An 18,444-nucleotide genomic window follows, 5' to 3' on the forward strand; every position below is an offset into this window, starting at 1 on the left:
AAAAGCTTCATCTGTATGTCGGGATAGGCAATAGAAGGCCGAATTGTCGGGTCGTAATTCCAAGAGAAGGAGCCAGCTTGTACAAATCTTCACGACCTGAGTTTATCAAAATACTGCACCCTTTCCTGCTGACTAAGTGCTTCTCTGTAAGTTTTAGCAGCTTCCACATGTTTTCCTAAAATTTTCCGTGGTTTAGACATCCATACTATATTGTAAAATAAACACTTCTTCTTGTGAAAGTAAAAAACATGTCCTACTAGGAATGTTGACAATATGTGACATTAGTTAACTAAAGGGGTTCCCAAACTTTTCAGGCCGGGACCCAAAAAATAAGGCGTCAGAGAGCCGCGGCCCAATGCACATCGTCAGGCTTTTTTTTTTTTGCCAGGCGACCGATTTTTTTAGCCAAATATCACTTCAATCCTAAGTTAGTTCAAGTTAGTTATTCATTTATATGTGCTATTTATGAGAGGGCTAACTTGTTGCAAAATAATAATGATAATAATAATAGCCTCATTAAAATACTATTGTTGCTTCGGTTGTTTTCAGCGTTTTATGTGCATAATCTGTTATTTAGTTTGAAATGTTAGTTGAAATAAGTAGATTTTTCGTTTTTGTTTATTTATTAAGTTAATATAAAACCATATAGTCACATTTTAGAATACAATAGAATAGCATTTTAGAATACAACTAGAAACACTGTCCTGGCCTGCTTCTAAGTTCAGTGGCCTGACAAAAATAAATAAATAAAAAAAGTTTATTTTTTTTGGATTTTTTGTTTATTTTTTAATCATCTCGCGGCCCTCCCGTGGCTGCTCGCGGCCCACCTTTGGGTCGCGACCCCGACTTTGGGAACCACTTCACTAGTGACCACATAAAAATATAAAAGTCCATACCAGAAACAGTTTTCCCCTCCAGTGTGTACACCACATGTTTGTTAACTAGCTTGGCTTCACCCCATACTGAGGTCAGAAAGTTCCTATGATCCCAGTATTTAAAACACTAGAAGACTGGTCGATCTTTGAGACCTTCCCTGTAGATCTTTCCCTGAAAAAAAATTATGTAAATTTTTTATTTATTTTTTTATCTTTCCCTGAGAGTCCACATTACAGTTCTACTTTTGTTTTGACGTGAAAAGTGATGCTGCATAAGATGACTGCACTTAGCACTGACTGAGAAAGTACACATTACAGTTCTACTTTGACTTTTTAATGTTGGACCAAAGCATTTAGACGGCGGGCCGAAGGTCTCTAGAGGCTTCCGTTAATGAAATTATTGATCTGGTTAAACAGACTATATGTTATTGTAATATGAACTACATAATATACTATAATAACACATTTCCGTTTGTTGGCAACGGTTGTTGGGTCATATCTTTATGAAATTAATGTGTTGATAAGATAAAAACTACCTACGTTTGTGAAAAGGGGCGTTGCTGCGGAACCAATCAAAACGCGTTACAACGTCAGGTGACTTGATTTCTCCCAATGACATTCCTCAAGCTCCGGAAACTAGGAAGTAAATTTGCGACTTGTCTGTTGACAACACTGGATAGCTCTGCATCGGTAAGCTCTCAATACTCATATACATTACTATTGAAATGCATTTTTACTTAACTCTACAGCATTATTCAAACGTGATAGGAAGTTATGAGTCATCAGCTGTTTATATGCATCCGTTTTGACTTCCGATTACACATGGGAAAATATTGTAGCCAGCTCACAGACTAATGTTACGTTAGCATTTTAACTTTCTCAGATAGCAATCTAGCATTACGTTAGTGTAAATCAAACAACTCTAACCCAATACTAATAATAGTAACTTGTTTCACATTCTTGCTGTGTGTTACACTATGGTATAGCGGTATGTGTTGTTGCCTGTGACGTTGTACTGCTACATATCTATTTATGACATACCAGATTTGTAAATACAGTACTGTTTGTCACAAGACGTTGTCACAACAGTTACATATGTACAAAATATACTGTCTCATAAATATACTCTTCCAATATATAAATATACATATAAATATATTGTTTTAGATGCTGTTGTCACTATGAATTACAAATGGGGGGCCCTGATGTAAACAAGACAAACGTCTTTCTCTGGTCTGCATCCCCTTAACAATAGTTTGATATTGGATGGTCCCTGTGCTGTTGTTTACTGTCTATCTGTATGTCATGTATGTAATATGTTATGATGAATTGAAAATGGGGGACCCTGATGTAAACAAGATGAAAGTCTTTCTCTAGTCTGCATCCCATTAACAATTGTGTGTATTGAGCTGTACTGTACTGTACCCATTCTGCAATCTGTTAATATGATGAATAACGTTATCTATTGTAGTAACAATGTTCCAAAATGTATTGATTGTTTTTCTGTTTCCCCAGATGCTCAACCCTGGACCACACGACAGATATATTCTAGGCCTAATTAACCCTAGCCTGAGGGTTCTATAGTAATCAATCATGCAAGCTCAAAGATTGAGCTCTTGAGGTGACTGCTCTATATCAAGAACCATTATCAGAGTGCCAACTGCAGGACCTGTATTTCCCAAAACAATGAATATCATGATTGAATGAGAGGCCATGGTAAACAGCACAGTGAATAAACAATGTGCAGTCCCTTTATATATTGTTCTGGATAGAAGTGGGGCCAGGATAATCTGCAAGAGCTCAACTTTTGAACAAGGATGGTCTCACATAAGCTGTCCGGGGACGACTCACACAGCTCTCTACTCTCTGGGCCCTGGACTGGACACCCCTCCACTGTACTAGTTACACATTACACACATATATAAATGACAATAACACTATGTAACAACCATCAAATGCACTCACAGCACACACATCCACACGCACACACTCACTATTAAACAAACAACTGACTGCAGCACCCACTTTAGAACACCTAAACACACTTTATATTTATTGGCAAAGAATTTGCACTACAACCCATACCTCATTACACCTTACTGTAAATTGTACCTCATCCCATTTCTGCATTGTACTGTATAGTATATTGTATTGTAACTCAGTTACTTTTCTACTCTGCATTGTACATTGTATGTATATATTGAACAATTGTCTACGTACTTGACTTCTATTTTATACTTATCTATTTTTATCTAGCACAATCTCTGGAGCAAAACAGAAAGAAGCATTTTATATAAAAGTATTCTGTACTTCTGTATGACAACTAATAAAGAAACTTGAACATCAAAAAATCAACATTCTGTTCTCTATGCCAGGCTAGATCTGACCTTGACTCATGTTACAGGATTAATACACACTTTATACACAAATTGCATATAGCATTCTCTTTGGTAGCATTCATTCTGTGTTTATTGTGTCATACTGGGGAATAATATTAATATTATTATGTCCTATTGGGGACATAATTTAAAATTCTGAGCAATTCAATAGTTTTTTTTATGGAGAGGACGTCTGACATTAATTGAAAACTGTATTAACAGATTGCAGAATGGGTACAATACAGTACAGCTCAATACACACAATTGTTAAGGGGATGCAGACCAGAGAAAGACTTTCATCTTGTTTACATCAGGGTCCCCCATTTTCAATTCATCATAACATATGACATACATGACATACAGATACAGTAGGCCTACTGCTACATCTATACATTTAATTATGACATACCAGATTTGCAAATACAGTACTGTTTATGATACAAAGAGTCCAGAAAACAATTGCAGATGGGATGCAGACCAGAGAAAGACGTTTGTCTTGTTTACATCAGGGTCCCTCATTTGTAATTCATAGTGACAACAGCATCTAAAACAATATATTTATATGCATATTTATATATTGGAAGAGTATATTTATGAGACAGTATATTTGCAGTCCAGAGAAAGACTTTTGTGAGAGACCAACAAAGTGAGGTATGTAAAAACTTGGAATCAAATTGTGGTCGTAGATCTAACGTTAATATCACGTTAACAATCTAATGGCTAGAAAGCTCACCTGACGTCGATATGGCTTAATACAGTGCGAAATACAATCTTATATTAAGAAACAAAACACAAGTTGAACATAGTTTTGAACGTTTTATTACAATAGTATTTAGGTCGGACCGTCGGATCTAACGTTAATATCAACCATCTAAAGCTCATCTGTGACGTCGTTATGGTTAATACAGTGCGAAATACAATCTTATATAGTAACAAAACAATACACAAATTGAACATAGTTTTGAACGTTTTATTACAATAGTATTTACTGTCATGTTGCGATGTATAATACAGCTAGCGTTCCAGTCAGATTCTCCGTTCTTGTTGACAATTTTGGGGTCCGTACTTCCCGTTTCTGTATCCTGATTGGTTTATCAGCTAGAGGTGTCCCAAGATATGCATGAGCAAACATTGAATCTAAATGTAAGATTACGAACACCGATGACCAACAGACGGCTGGCCAACAAACGTATTTTGACTCAACATAATAACTAGATATTACACACAAAGAATTGTGTAGTCTGCCAACATGGATCAATCAAGTTCACTTTAGACTGACTCGGCCTCCCATCTAATTGCATATAATTAGAATACAGGCAAATAAAAGGCATTTAGTTTAAAGTACAATCTTGGCTGTCTTTTTCTCTCAACGCTTCAATAGGTAGATCTTGCCTTCACCAAAAAAAAATAGTGATCTTGGGCTTAAAAAGGTTGGTGACCACTGCACTAGAACAATGTGTTCACTCTTATACCAATGACATATTGTCCCAGGAACATCCACACCGTCTGTCTCACTCCTCAGAGCGACAGAAACACAACTGTTGTTGTCAATTAAAACTGTGTCTATGCTAGTACTGCTTCTCTCTCAGAGGCTTCTGTGCAGGTCAAACGCTCTTGGTAGTAGTTTTTCATTTCAAAAGAAAGTCAAATATTACTACCACTATTATTCTTGATGGTCCGATAGCTGTAATGACGTACTGACGTGTTTTCAACACTGGGCCACACATTCATTATAAGTGGAACTCTTCTAACACTGGCTACAGCAGTAGGGGTTCTCTCCTCTAAGAATGTAGGTGAATTGACAGGTTTGACATTTCACTGAATCTTCTCTCAAGTGAATTTTCTCATGTTTTTTCAAATATGCAAATGTACTGAGAATATCTTATCACACAAACCACAATGATGTGGCTTCTCTCCTGTGTGAATCGTCTGGTGTGATTTAAGACTAGACAAATTATAAAAGCTCTTCTCACACTGGTCACAGCAGTAGGGTTTTTCTCCTGTGTGAATTCTCTGGTGCGTTTTCAGATTAGACCGTTGGCTAAAGCTCTTCTCACACTGGTCACAGGAGTAGGGTTTTTCTCCTGTGTGAATTCTCTGGTGTGATTGCAGATTAGTCAGACGACTAAAGCTCTTCCCACACTGGTCACAGGAGTAGGGCTTCTCTCCTGTGTGAATTATCTGGTGTAAATTCAGAGTAGACCATTGGCTAAAGCTCTTCTCACACTGGTCACAGGAGTAGGGTTTTTCTCCTGTGTGAATTCTCTGGTGTGATTGCAGATTAGTCAGGTAACTAAAGCTCTTCCCACACTGGTCACAGGAGTAAGGCTTCTCTCCTGTGTGAATTCTCTGGTGTAAATTCAGAGTACACAGATGGCTAAAGCTCTTCTCACACTGGTTACAGGAGTAGGGCTTCCATACTTTTACGATATTTACGAGATTCTTCTCTGTAGTAATGTTTGTCCCATATTGGTCAAACCATTGCCTTGGTTTGTCAATGTTCTTCTGTTTGTTAGTGGAGGGAAGGCCAGGGAAGATATCTGTGTTGGAGAAAAGAGGGAAGAAAAAAGAGATTTAACTCAAATAACTAAGAGAACATAGAAGGTCAAGCATGAACAGGGATGACTAAAAAGGTACAATCAAAGTTTTGTTAAATCCACAAAATGTAAGCACTTTACTTTTAGATGGAAAATAAGCTGTGATTAGTTCATCATAACTCAAAATACAATTATTTTGTACTCCGAAAGATAGACATTCATTTAGAAACTGTTGCGTTTAAGCTTTTGTGTGGTGAGTGTTATCAGTATATCGTAAACGGAACATGTTAGCATTTGTTAGAAGGCCCTGATCAATGGCAAGTTGGTCCTCCCTGGTGGAGAGGCGTCTATACTTTCCGTAGCCGCATTTCTGCAGGACGCTCTTCCGATTGGCCACTGACTGACGCTCTCTGATTGGCCACTGACATGTTTGCCCAATCGCGTGACGAGCTGTGTCTTTGCCCATTTCCACGTCGAACAGCCTGCAAACTACCTGGCGTTCTATCGCCATGCTCTAAGACAAACTCTAACCTTAACCAACTTCGAAAGAGTGCCTAAGCTTAACCGCCGAAAGAACTTGCCGTCACGCTCTAAGACAAACTCTAACCTTAACCTACTTCGAAAGAGTGCCTAAGCTAGAGCCATATGAAATCCGCGTTCACGGAATCGCGGACGGAATCGCGGAATTAACCAATAAAAATGGAATCAACTGCAAAACGTGGAATATTGCAGAATTTGGCCTAATCTGGACTGAAATTCCGTTTTTGGGTGGAACGTTTGGTGCACACGCGACCGGGGAGGCGGGGACACTATAGCGTGTTACACACAACACAGCGGTGCTCAAGCATCTGGCTGCTTCAGTGTTAACATCGTCAAGAAGCTAAGAAATTCTGCAATAAGCCCTCAATTCAGAGCAGAACAGTATCCTAATGACTTTTATGCCTCCGGTGATAAGGTGTTTTGCAAATTCTGTCAACGTTCCCTGGACTGGACCCGCAAAAACACTTGTGACACTATTGTGATTAAATAGCTATAACGTTAGGACATGATAGCTTCTAGCTAAATCTAGTGCACCCATCCATTTGTTTAATGCAAACGATTGTCATTATACACTGCCCTTTATAATCTAAATAAACTTAAATAGCTATGAAACGTTACAGTACATAGGACTATAGATGGAAATGATAGCTTCTTGCTAAATCTGGTGCACTCATTCATTTGTTTAATGCAAACGATTGTCATTATACACTGCCCTTTATAATCTAAATAAACTTAAATAGCTATGAAACGTTACAGTACATAGGACTATAGATGGAAATGATAGCTTCTTGCTAAATCTAGTGCACCCATCCATTTGTTTAATGCAAACGATTGTCATTATACACTGTCCTTTATAAACGAAATAAACTAAACTAAAGGTGCCTAAATTATGCATTACTATATTTCATCACAATATAATAGATATAGCTAGGCTGACATTGTCATTGTGATAATGTCAGTAGTAGCTAGCTGTATCTATTGTTTACACTTGAAATGTTTATTTTTATTTTGTCACAATATTAATTGAAAAATATTGTGTAAAATGTAACTGTATTTCTGAGTTGCAGCACTTAAACACATTAAATGGACTGTTATATCTTATTCAATTGTGGACATTTATTCATTCCCACTTATTAGACACTATTTCTGATGGTAAAATGAGCATAAAAAACAAAATACAGAATTCTGAAATATTAAAACGAAAAAAACGGAATTTGGGAAAAAATAAAATGGAATTTGGAAAATAATAAAACGGATTTCATATGGCTCTACCTAAGCCTAACCAGTGTAGAAACTGACGTCGGCCAATCAGAGAGCGTCCTGCAGAAATGCGGCTACGGAAAGTATAGACGCGGTGGAGAGAAGTAATTTTCACTGGCATCCGTTCGTATAAAAGGCCATTATTGGTGATCTTCCATCTGATATCTCCACACTGATGAAATGGTCCTGTGGATTTTACTCGTTCCAGTGACTGGCTTGTACTTCAGGTACCTAAAGTTAACTCTTTATCTTCTCTGCCCCCAACACATGGAACATCTTACAATTCACCCTGAAACTCAATACACTGGTATCCATTGGTCAGTTTAGATATTTGAACACTAATAATTCTGTCAGTCTGCAGCAGTTTCAAAATATTTAAATTTATATTATAATTGTATTGGTTTAATTCTATTGTTTTTATTACTCTTATTGTTCTTTTTATATTGTGTGATGTACTTGCTCTCAATGGACCTCATGCACCAACATTCTGGTAAGTTTCCTTGTAAATAACCTTGTCGGAAGTTCGTTAGAGAACCTACGATAGTCCCCCCGGAGTCATCAACGCGTGGTGACTCACCAGTCCTCTGTGATGTAGTTGCAAGTGACAGTAACATAGCGGTCGGTCGTCATGGCAGTCCAGCTGTCTGTCGTCAATGCAACCTTGCGAGCAGCGGTAACGTTAGATAGCTGCGCGAGCAACTCCGAACTTTGCATCGGTGTAGCTCTCCTTGATGCACAAGGTGGTTGTGCCTCAGGATGGGATATGGTACGCTGGCTCAAGCAGTTCTATCATTTGCCGAAATCCTTTGCAGTCAACCATATCGATCATATCGTTTTTGATAAATGCAGACTTGATTGATTGATTGAAAATGTTATTAACAGATTGCAGAATGGGTACAATACAGTACAGCTCAATACACACAATTGTTAAGGGGATGCAGACCAGAGAAAGACTTTCGTCTTGTTTACATCAGGGTCCCCCATTTTCAATTCATCATACTGACTGACTTGGGTTACTTTTTTCAAAATCAACGCTTCTCTTAGCCTGCTTAATTTTGCTGTCGCTCTTGTTTTTTTCCCTCGCTTATTTTCCAGACACAGATGTAGTTGCCTCCTCGTCATAGTTATATTGCACCCTCTATCTGTTCATTGAAACATGCTTTGAAATTACACCATTCTACTGATGGCTACAATGTAATGTAATAACAGACAGACAACATTGTAACATATCATTGTTTGATAGTAGATTGAGTAAATGTCATGTGTTCGAGTAAATCCTTAACAACAATCAATCGATCTTTGAGTAATTGTTAACCTCCCTAGTAGAAAGAGAAAGTAACATACCGATATCCTGGTCTGTGTCGCCCTCCTTCATCTCAAAGGAAATATCCCCGGGTTGGTCAAGTGTGTCCTCCTCCTCTTCTGTTTTAATAATCAGTAGGTCGCTGGCTGAACCTGGGGCAGAGGGAGACATTTATAGTAGGGCTGGGCAATTAATCAAAAATAAATCACGATCTCGATTCATAGACCTATGCAATCTAATTTCTAAGTTATGACGATTTTTTTTTATATATACTTTTTTTTTTTTTTTAAATACAAATAAAAATCTTACTTTTTACTTTACTTTTTAAATGATTTTATTGAAAGAATAAGAATCGTGAGATAATCGTGATCTCAATTCTTAGAAAGAAAAATCGTGATTCACATTTTAGCAAGAATCGCCCAGTCCTAATTTATAGTATGTATTAGGGGTGTAACGGTACACAGAAGCCACGGTTCGGTACGTACCTCTGTATTGGGGTCACGGTTCGGTACAACAGAAAAAATATATTTATAATAATTATTATTATTAATATAATTATTTTTTTATATATTATATTTATGATAATTATTATAATTAAATAGAATCATTTTCTATAGGAAAGGTATGTTTTTTTTTTTTTTTTTTATCAGCTGTGCCTGTGAGTCCGGCAATGTATGGGGCTGCGGCACTGCAGATTTACCCTACTCGAGTCCGGCGGGGGAGAATGTTGGTGTGTTTGTTGGTGTGTTTCTTTCCATTGGTTTCATTTTGTTAACATTATTGGGCGAACAAGAAAACGAAAGAAAACTGTAAAATTGTAATGACCCTGCAGCTGTTCCAATGTAAATGTGCCTCGGTGTGCCCGGCCACGCGCGCCCAGTCTGACACGGACCTCGCGAGTGCCTGCATGTGCGACTGGTGTGTTTGCGCTGTAAAGAGGGAAGGCTCCTCTGAGCCGCGCGAGGGAAGGCCCCTCTGAGCCCCGCGAGGGAAGGCCCCTCTGTGCCGCGCGAGGGAAGGCCCCTCTGTGCCGCGCGAGAGAAGGCTCCTCTGTGCCGCGCGAGGGAAGGCTCCTCTGTGCCGCGCGAGGGAAGGCTCCTCTGTGCCGCGCGAGAGAAGGCTCCTCTGAGCCACGCGAGGGAAGGCCCCTCTGTGCCGCGAGAGGGAAGGCCCCTCTGTGCCGCGTGAGGGAAGGCTCCTCTGTGCCGCGTGAGGGAAGGCCCCTCTGAGCCGCGCGAGGGAAGGCTCCTCTGAGCCGCGTGAGGGAAGGCCCCTCTGTGCCGCGTGAGGGAAGGCTCCTCTGTGCCGCGTGAGGGAAGGCTCCTCTGTGCCGCGTGAGGGAAGGCCCCTCTGTGCCACGCAAGGGAAGGCTCCTCTGAGCCGCGCGAGGGAAGGGTCCTCTGAGCCGCGCGAGGGAAGGCCCCTCTGTGCCGCGAGAGGGAAGGCTCCTCTGAGCCGCGAGAGGGAAGGCCCCTCTGTGCCGCGAGAGGGAAGGCCCCTCTGCGCCATGGCATTCATAATTCATCCACCCACCCCAGGTGCTGCAGCTGGACCCTGTTCTGATATTGCAACGACGGCTCAATACCGCCGCCTGGTGGATGGTCAGGTGAGTTACACTCGCAAAACAGGAAGTGCCATCAGTGCATCGAGGAATATCCTCCGGCAGTCACATCTCGTTACGGGACTCCTGACAAACACTATAGTACATATGGATCGCTTTCTAAACTTAATAATCGATATGATTTCGGCGTTTATTGCGCCATACAAACCGGAAATGGACCTAGGCGATCGCGTCGTATAATTGGGGTCTTTCACCGCCAGTCTCATTCGCCCACGGTAAGAGGAATATAACGTTATTTTCAACCCGATTGTGCATTTCCTTGTTTGCAAACCATCTGATCAATAATTATATCCACCCACACTACATAAGGCCATTACTGATGATCAAGGAATTATAAACGACCCCCCCGCCCCCTTTCCTCCACGCATGATGAAGCATAATGTATACAGATCATATACATTTGAATTTTTTATGTAGCGTGTATGGGAAAGAAACGGCAATCGATAATCTATATATGCGTTTGGGCCTATAACTCACGTTCTAGGAATTACTGCAGAAAAGCTTAAAAACATACTTATATTCTAGACGGTATTAACACAACAATGTATGAATGAAAAAATATAACGTCCCCACATCCTGAACGATAGAATAGATAATCGATGTTGAATGGGCCATAGTAATGCAGATATACCTATAATATTTAAAAAGTTATAGCCCTGCAAAGAAGGTAAACATCTGCATAGGCTTACAGTGGTGGCAGACTGGGTATATTGATGGGTATAACCCATGGCGGGCAATGTGTTAAGGGGGAGCGGCTAAGTGGCGCAGTGGGCAAGGCGCTCGCCCTAATGCAGGAGATGCTGGGTTCGAGCCCAGCTCTTGGCATTGCTACCAGCTTGGCTGGTCGTTCATACTAATACAATTGGCAGTATTAGGGGGTGGGAAGCTGGTGGGTGGGGATCGGACGTTGTGGACAGCGACTCCTACAGGTCGTTTGGTGCGCCTGTGCAGCAGAATCAGGAAGCAACAAGGGCGGCGTGTCCCTCCCACGCAGACCTTCGCCGCTGAGAGATTGTGCTGTTCAGGTGAAAAGATGCGACAGCTGCCTCCTCGTGTACCGGAGGGGACACGTGATGCAAGGCTTGGTCCACATTGCAGCCGACCTGTGGGAGGCATGGCCTAACAGCGTTCGAGACAGGGAAGGGTAGAATTGGACAATACGAAATTGGGATGGGAGAAAAATTGAAAATGGGAGAAAAGGTAGATAAAAAAAAATATTGTTAAGGGGATGCAGACCAGAGAAAGACTTGTCTTGTTTACATCAGGGTCCCCCATTTTCAATTCATCATAACATATATGACATACATGACATACAGATAGACAGTACTGTTACATCTAGACATTTATGACATACCAGATCTACAAATATACAGTACTGTACAAAAATAGTCTAAAAAGAGAGTATATACATTTGAGGGGGAAGAAACTGTACATTGGAGGTGGTTGGGTGGGTGGGGTGGGGGGAACTGTACATTGGAGGGGGTTGGGTTTGGACATTTACAGGGGCCAGTTTCGAATTGCAGTCTCCCGTAGGTGCTCTTTTAGAGAGGTTTTGAAGGTGGGTAGTGATTCACATTCCTTTACAGCTGTAGGTAGGGCGCTCCACATTGTTGTGGCATAATTGCAAAACGTGTTTAGTCCCTTGTTTGAGCCGAATCTTGGTTTAACATGATTTGTGGAGCTCCCTCTGGTGTTGTGGTTGTGGTATTCACTGACCTTTGGGAAGTATTTTTTTTTATGACTTATACTTTATTGCATATTTTTTCTTTTTGCACACAGTACTTCAGGACAATACAATGAATGACATATTTTGCATCAGCATGGGTCAGTCCTGAAGGACAACATAGACACCTGGACACCTGGAAGACAGAAAAAAAAAAAAAAAAAAATAAAGACATTAGAATAAGTAAACCTAAACAAACGAAAAATTCTACCATAAAAAAAAAAAATAAAAAAAAATAGAAAGATAAATTAGACTAAGCCGAGAATATAATGGGAAGTAGTACCAAAACAGAAAGGAAACACCAAACGAAAAAATAAATCTACATTAAAACCTAGAGCCATTCTTGTCTACATAAACATGGTGCATTTGTCAGGTATTATATACTCATGTGCATCGTCGCTGTCTTAGACAAGTGTGCCCCCCCTCCTTTTATAGTAAGTGAAATTGCAAATATTTCCCCCATTTGCTAATATATTTGTCTCCTTTCTCTCCTAAACTAAAAGATATTTTCTCATAGGCAGCTACCCTACCCAGTTCTCCACTCCACTCTCGGAATGACGGGCCTTCTGGTGCCTTCCAGCCTCTCATTATGATCTGTTTGCCTATCATAATACTAGTCTGTATCCAATCAGCTAGGGGCTTTGCGATATGGCTAAGACTGCAGGGATCCCCCAGGATATATAAACCAGAACAGAAATCATACTCCGTCCCTGTGACCTCTGTGATGTAGTCATGTATGTTACTCCAGAAGTCTCTGATTTTCGGACATGACCAGAGTGCATGGACTAGGTCCCCCTCCCCTGTGTGACATTTCCAGCAATCTGGGTTCTCTTTCAGGCCCAGTCTATACATTTTAGAGGGGGTCCAATAAATGCGGTGGAAGATCTTGAATTGTATTAGCCTTGTTCTAATATCCCTGGACACCTGTTTGGGGATCCCCGAGATTATATCCCAGTCCTCTTGCTCAAATGTGACCCCTAGATCCTTTTCCCAGACTATTTTGAGACCAGAGGATATCCCACTGCCCTCCCTGTCGATAAACATGGAATAGTAGACCGAGGCCTCATGTCCCAACCCAGAAATAGCCAAAATCTTTTTCAGCAGGTCTGTACCCTGGGGGAGGGTCTGTGGCGAGCCAAATGTGCCTATGAGAAGATGCCTCAATTGTAAATATCTCCAAAATTGATTGTTGGCCAGCTGATATTGTTGAATCAGTTTTTCAAAAGATTTGAATGCATCGTCTTCATAGAGGTCCCCCAGGGTGAGGATGCCTTTGTCTATCCATTCCTTCCACATAAAGGGGGATCTGCATATACACAATTTTGGGTTGGCCCATAAGCCTGCTGACAGGCTTAAATGTGGGTTGATATGAAAGATGCGAGACACCTTCTTCCATACGGCCTGTATGTGAGAGATAATAGGGTGAGTTCGGGCAGTTGGTGGTAATTTAGCTGTAATATACGACAGTGGGGGCAGCCGTGTGTATACCGACTGCTCCATTATGTACCATGGAGGCGCTCTCTCAGGGGGCAGGGCCCACTGTGTCATATGTCTGAAACTGTAAGCATAATGATATAGTAATAATTTGGGGAGACCCAGGCCACCTCTGTCCACAGGCTGTTGTAGTTTACCAATACGCATCCTGGGTCTTTTACCGTTCCACAGGAATGTGTTGCATATTCTATCAAATTGTTTAAAATACTTGCTAGGTATTGCTATCGGCAGTGACTGGAGGAGGTAGTTTACTCTGGGAATGCAGTTCATCTTAAAGGGGAACTATCTTATAAATGGCCTTTTTGAGTGTTTAGCATTGTTTCCTAGCTATGTGAACTTATATTAATATGATCTATGTCTCAAAATTCTCATATTGGCGCATTCTTCCAATTCTCCTCTCACAATATTCACCCTCACTGAACTGAGTCATTTGAAAATGTGCCCTATATGTGATGTCATAAAGACACCGCTGCATGTTAATGTTCAGGGGGGGCCGACGCTGCGCAGTGGTTTAGGAGCCCAGGCTCAAAACAGCTCGAGATCTTGAGGTAGAAAAATGCTGTTTTTGAGGACTTGATTAGAAATACAAAACAATGAATAAAAAAAATATATATATTACAGAGGTGTTCCATAGACTCACAGGAATTGTGTAAAAGTGCCCAAATAGTGAAAGAAATAGTAAAATAGTTCCCCTTTAAGAACATTAACCTTGCCCCATAGTGACAAGAAAAGGGGAGCCCATCTCTCCACATCCGCTGAGATTTTGCCTAGTAGTGGGTCAAAGTTGACACTAACAATGTTGTTTACTTGCTTGGGGAAAAGAATCCCTAGATACCGAATACCCTTTTCAGGCCACTGAAAGGAGCCATCTTTAAATAGTGATTTGGGGCAGTAGGACGTTAGGGGAAGAGCCTCCGACTTCGACCAATTAACCTTATACCCTGAAAATCTTGAGAACGTATCTATTGTCTTGAGTAGTGCGGGTACAGCATTGCCTGGGTCTGTAACAAAAAGCAAAATGTCATCTGCATAAAGCATACGTTTTTGGGCCCCCCACTGTAACTTGGGTCCTTACGTATAGCTGCTGCCAGGGGCTCAAGCGCTAAACAGAAGAGCAAAGGAGAAAGGGGTGACCCTTGGCGTGTCCCGCGGCCTAGTTTGAAATATGAGGAGATTATCCCATTTGTTTGCACCGCTGCCTCCGGTTGGTTATACAACAACTTCACCCATTTTATAAAGGTCTGACCGAAACCAAACGCCTCCAGGGTTGAAAATAAGTACTCCCGGCGGTTAGGTGGCCGAGCGGAGATTGCGTTCGTCACCAGCCCCGGAGCTGTGAGCTGGATTCGCCTGTTCGAATCCAGCTCACAGCTCCGGGGTTGTCACCAGCTTGGCTGGCCGTCTGCACTAATACAATTGGCTGTATTAGAGGGTGGGAGAAGCTGGCGGGGTGGGTCCGGGTCGTTGTAAACAGCGACTCCTACAGTTCGGTCGGGGCGCCTGCTAAGCGCGGATTGGACGTGAGGGGGATAGTGTGGTCCTCCCACACGCTACGCCCTCTCAATGAGAATCCGCGCTGCCAGGTGAAAAGAAGCGGTGATTGGCTGGACGTGTGTCGGAGGAAGCACGTGGTAGCCTCCACTCTCCCAGATGATCTGACTGTGGGGGGTAAGTGCGCAGCGACCAGGAAGGGACTGGGAATTGGCATACGACTAACATTGGGATGGGAGAAAATCGGAGGAAAATGGAGGGGGAAAGAGACAAAAAAAAAAAAAAAAAAAAAAAAAAAATAAGTACTCCCATTCTACGCTGTCAAACGCCTTTTCCGCGTCCAGTGAGATGGCGGCCGTTGGTTCATTATCGCTACTGACTGCCCACATTACATTGATAAGGCGTCTGACGTCCTAACTATCCAAGTTAGGTTTTTTTAGTAGTGGCTTTACAACTGCTGTTTTAAAGGCATCTGGGAAAGTACCGGTTCTAAGGGAGGTGTTTATGATATCTAGTATGGACGACCGACCAAGCCAGAGGTACTGCTGACAGCTGGATTTGATACCAGAGTCTCTGCGGTGGTAGGCAGGCATTTCCTCACATTCCAGCAGGTCCGTCTGTATGTGTGTAGCGCCCCCCCCCCCCCCCCCCATGGCCACGTGCACCTGCTCCGCTCTGACTTTTATTGGCTCTGATTGGGTAAACAAAGCCATGTGCATCTGTGAAACCGTGCCGCGCGTGTGTCCGTGTGTGTGTATCCATGCGCACACCTCTTACTTCACTTAATTACTTACTAAAATGAGGATACTCTTCCGTAATCCACACACAATAGCGAATAAATCAAGACCCTACAAGGACTTCGCTTGGATGTGCGAGTAAGTTGATTGTGTTTTTGTTATAGTTCCGCATGTTTATATAGGTGTGTCGGCTTTCACTTTACGTTATGTTTGTAAAGCCTGGATGTTAATGTTAGCTAGCTAGTGCAGAACAATGCTCGAGAAGTCGAGGAGCCTTGTCTGTCTGTCTGTCTGTCTGTCTGTCTGTCTGTCTGTCTGTCTGTCTGTCTGTCTGTCTGTCTGTGTGTGTGTGTGTGTGTGTGTTTCTCGACCCCACTTCTAGTCTCCTACAACGGTGATTCAGAATGCATGTTGCCAACGAAATTTGACTGATGGCCTCGGGTTGCTACTGGATAGAACAGAATGGTAGCCAACAATCATGATTTGTGATTGTTTCGTTAATTATTAAATGTTAATCTTATTGTTTTTAACAGTGTTTTTTGAGAAAGAGTGTTCAGAAACACCAAGGAGTATTCAAAGCCTGTAAAATGGTATTTGGGACAGCCCTACACTAAATAAATATGTTTGAATAAATGATCTGCATTTTAAACTATTAACGCTGACTTATTCCTTCAGTCCACAAAAAATTATGCTAATATTCCTTATGTTGTTTATGATATTAATTGAAAATGGCATGAGAGTATATAGTAATAATAACACATGGCGATACACTAAAAAGCTATTTATCATTTTTGGCTGTTAAAAAATCTGCCTGGCTGGTAGTTCTTTTGTATCATCTACCAGCCACCTTGGCCAAAAAGTTCATTTTGTTTTCCCACTCCTCATTGAGCAACACCATAAGTTCACTTAGTAGCTACAAGCTCGTAATTGAATTAAAATGACGAGAACTATAGATAGATTTTTTTGTAAAGAAAAATGTTGCGGTGCTTGTACCTGTCTTATTCCTGTTTACAATCATTTACATAACATGTTAAGAAAATACTAATGTGTATGGGAACTGACAAAAAAGGTAACGGTAAAAGTAACGCTTTAAATGTATTATTGCAGCGGCAAAAGGCGCTGTGAATTTTTTTGGGTGCACCTAAATTATGTGCTGGTACACCTAAATGAAAAAGTTAGGTGCACTGGCGCAACCAATGTGAGCCCTGTAGTAGTAGGGGTGTAAAGGTACACATATCCGTACCGTGGTTTTTGTGTACCGTTACACCCCTACATAGTAGTATAGGATTCCAGCAGTAACATAGTAGGTATAGGCATATAAGTATATAAGCATAGTAGTAGTAGGGCTGTACCCGACTAAGGATTTGTATAGTCGATTTGTAGTTGCCAGAATTAGCCGATAGTCGACTATTAGTCAACTATGAAATAATTTTTTTTTATCCGTTCAGAAATGAGTATTCTAAAGCGATCCGGGTAAACCGTGTGCCAAGAAAAAAACTCAATTTCTCCATTTCCTCATCCAAGTCAATGAATTCGAAATTTGTTTCACTTCCTGTATTCACTCGTAAATGTTCACCTAGATCCCTGATTCGCACACCCCCACGTGCGATATCATTGGAAAGCTACACTAATTCACTACAACGCTGATCAATCATTTTCGCAATCGGCGGAAGATTGACAGTTCTGGAGCCTCGGGAGTCCGGGAGGGTAATCTGACGCGTGCGCTGAAAAAGTTACACACCAGACATATCAGCATGTAACTCGAGAACCGAGGGTACCGGTCCCAAAATGACATGTCATAAATCAAGCTCTCCAGACTGTCTGACATAATTAGCATATTTGTTTTCAAACATATTCAAGAGTAAACATCATAACCATGTCACAACAGCAGTCATAGTGTATATTTTCAGCAATACGTTTGTTTACCAATAGGTTAAAGTGTTATTAGTGAGATCTTCGTTTTTGAAATGTGTTGTGATCGCGGGGATACGCCATTTTGAAAAAGCGACCATCGCTGAATGTCATTTTGAGAAGAGGACATCCAGAGGTCTCAATGAGCGTTGGAATTGTTTTAAACTACACTTCTCAACGGCCTCTAGCTGCCTTCAAACAAATGACTAGTGTATTAAATGTTTTCATTTATCTTATTATTTGGGATTATATACCACAAAACTTAATGTTATTGGCATATATTGGAGCGCAGTTAGTTTGTCTCCCATATTTTGAACATAATCCGATTTGAAATCAGTTTTAAAATGGCTGAGCCGTCGCAAGAATAAAAAACCTACTGTATATAGATTTCATTCTGTTCTTCATGCGTGCCTGGTGATACTAAATCCAAATGTAACTCTGCCATTTGAAATAGAGTTGTTACGATACCGATACCAGTATCGGAAATGCCGCCGATACTGCCTAAAATGCTGGTATCGGTATCGGCAAGTACACGTAAATTCTAGCCTCCGATCCCATGACGTCATTTATCTCC

General features: G+C 41.2%; 2 protein-coding genes across 2 annotated transcripts in view; one reads left to right on the top strand and one right to left on the bottom strand.

Moving 5' to 3' along the window:
• Nucleotides 1–18,444, top strand: part of LOC311233289 (uncharacterized protein) — a 447,587-nt gene that overhangs the window by 83,403 nt on the left and 345,740 nt on the right. The window lies entirely within an intron of this gene.
• The window catches only part of LOC311232914 (uncharacterized protein), a gene marked incomplete at both ends in the record, with an annotated part of 59,349 nt that overhangs the window by 26,092 nt on the left and 14,813 nt on the right, over nucleotides 1–18,444 (bottom strand). The window contains 2 exons of the mRNA XM_084319747.1: nucleotides 5,739–5,793; nucleotides 8,935–9,045. Coding sequence (XP_084175873.1) covers nucleotides 5,739–5,793; nucleotides 8,935–9,045 — 166 coding nt within the window. The remainder of the gene's footprint in view (nucleotides 1–5,738; nucleotides 5,794–8,934; nucleotides 9,046–18,444) is intronic.

Source organism: Notolepis coatsorum (assembly GCF_963971535.1).
Source record: "Notolepis coatsorum genome assembly, chromosome: 8".
Lineage (NCBI taxonomy): Eukaryota > Metazoa > Chordata > Actinopteri > Aulopiformes > Paralepididae > Notolepis > Notolepis coatsorum.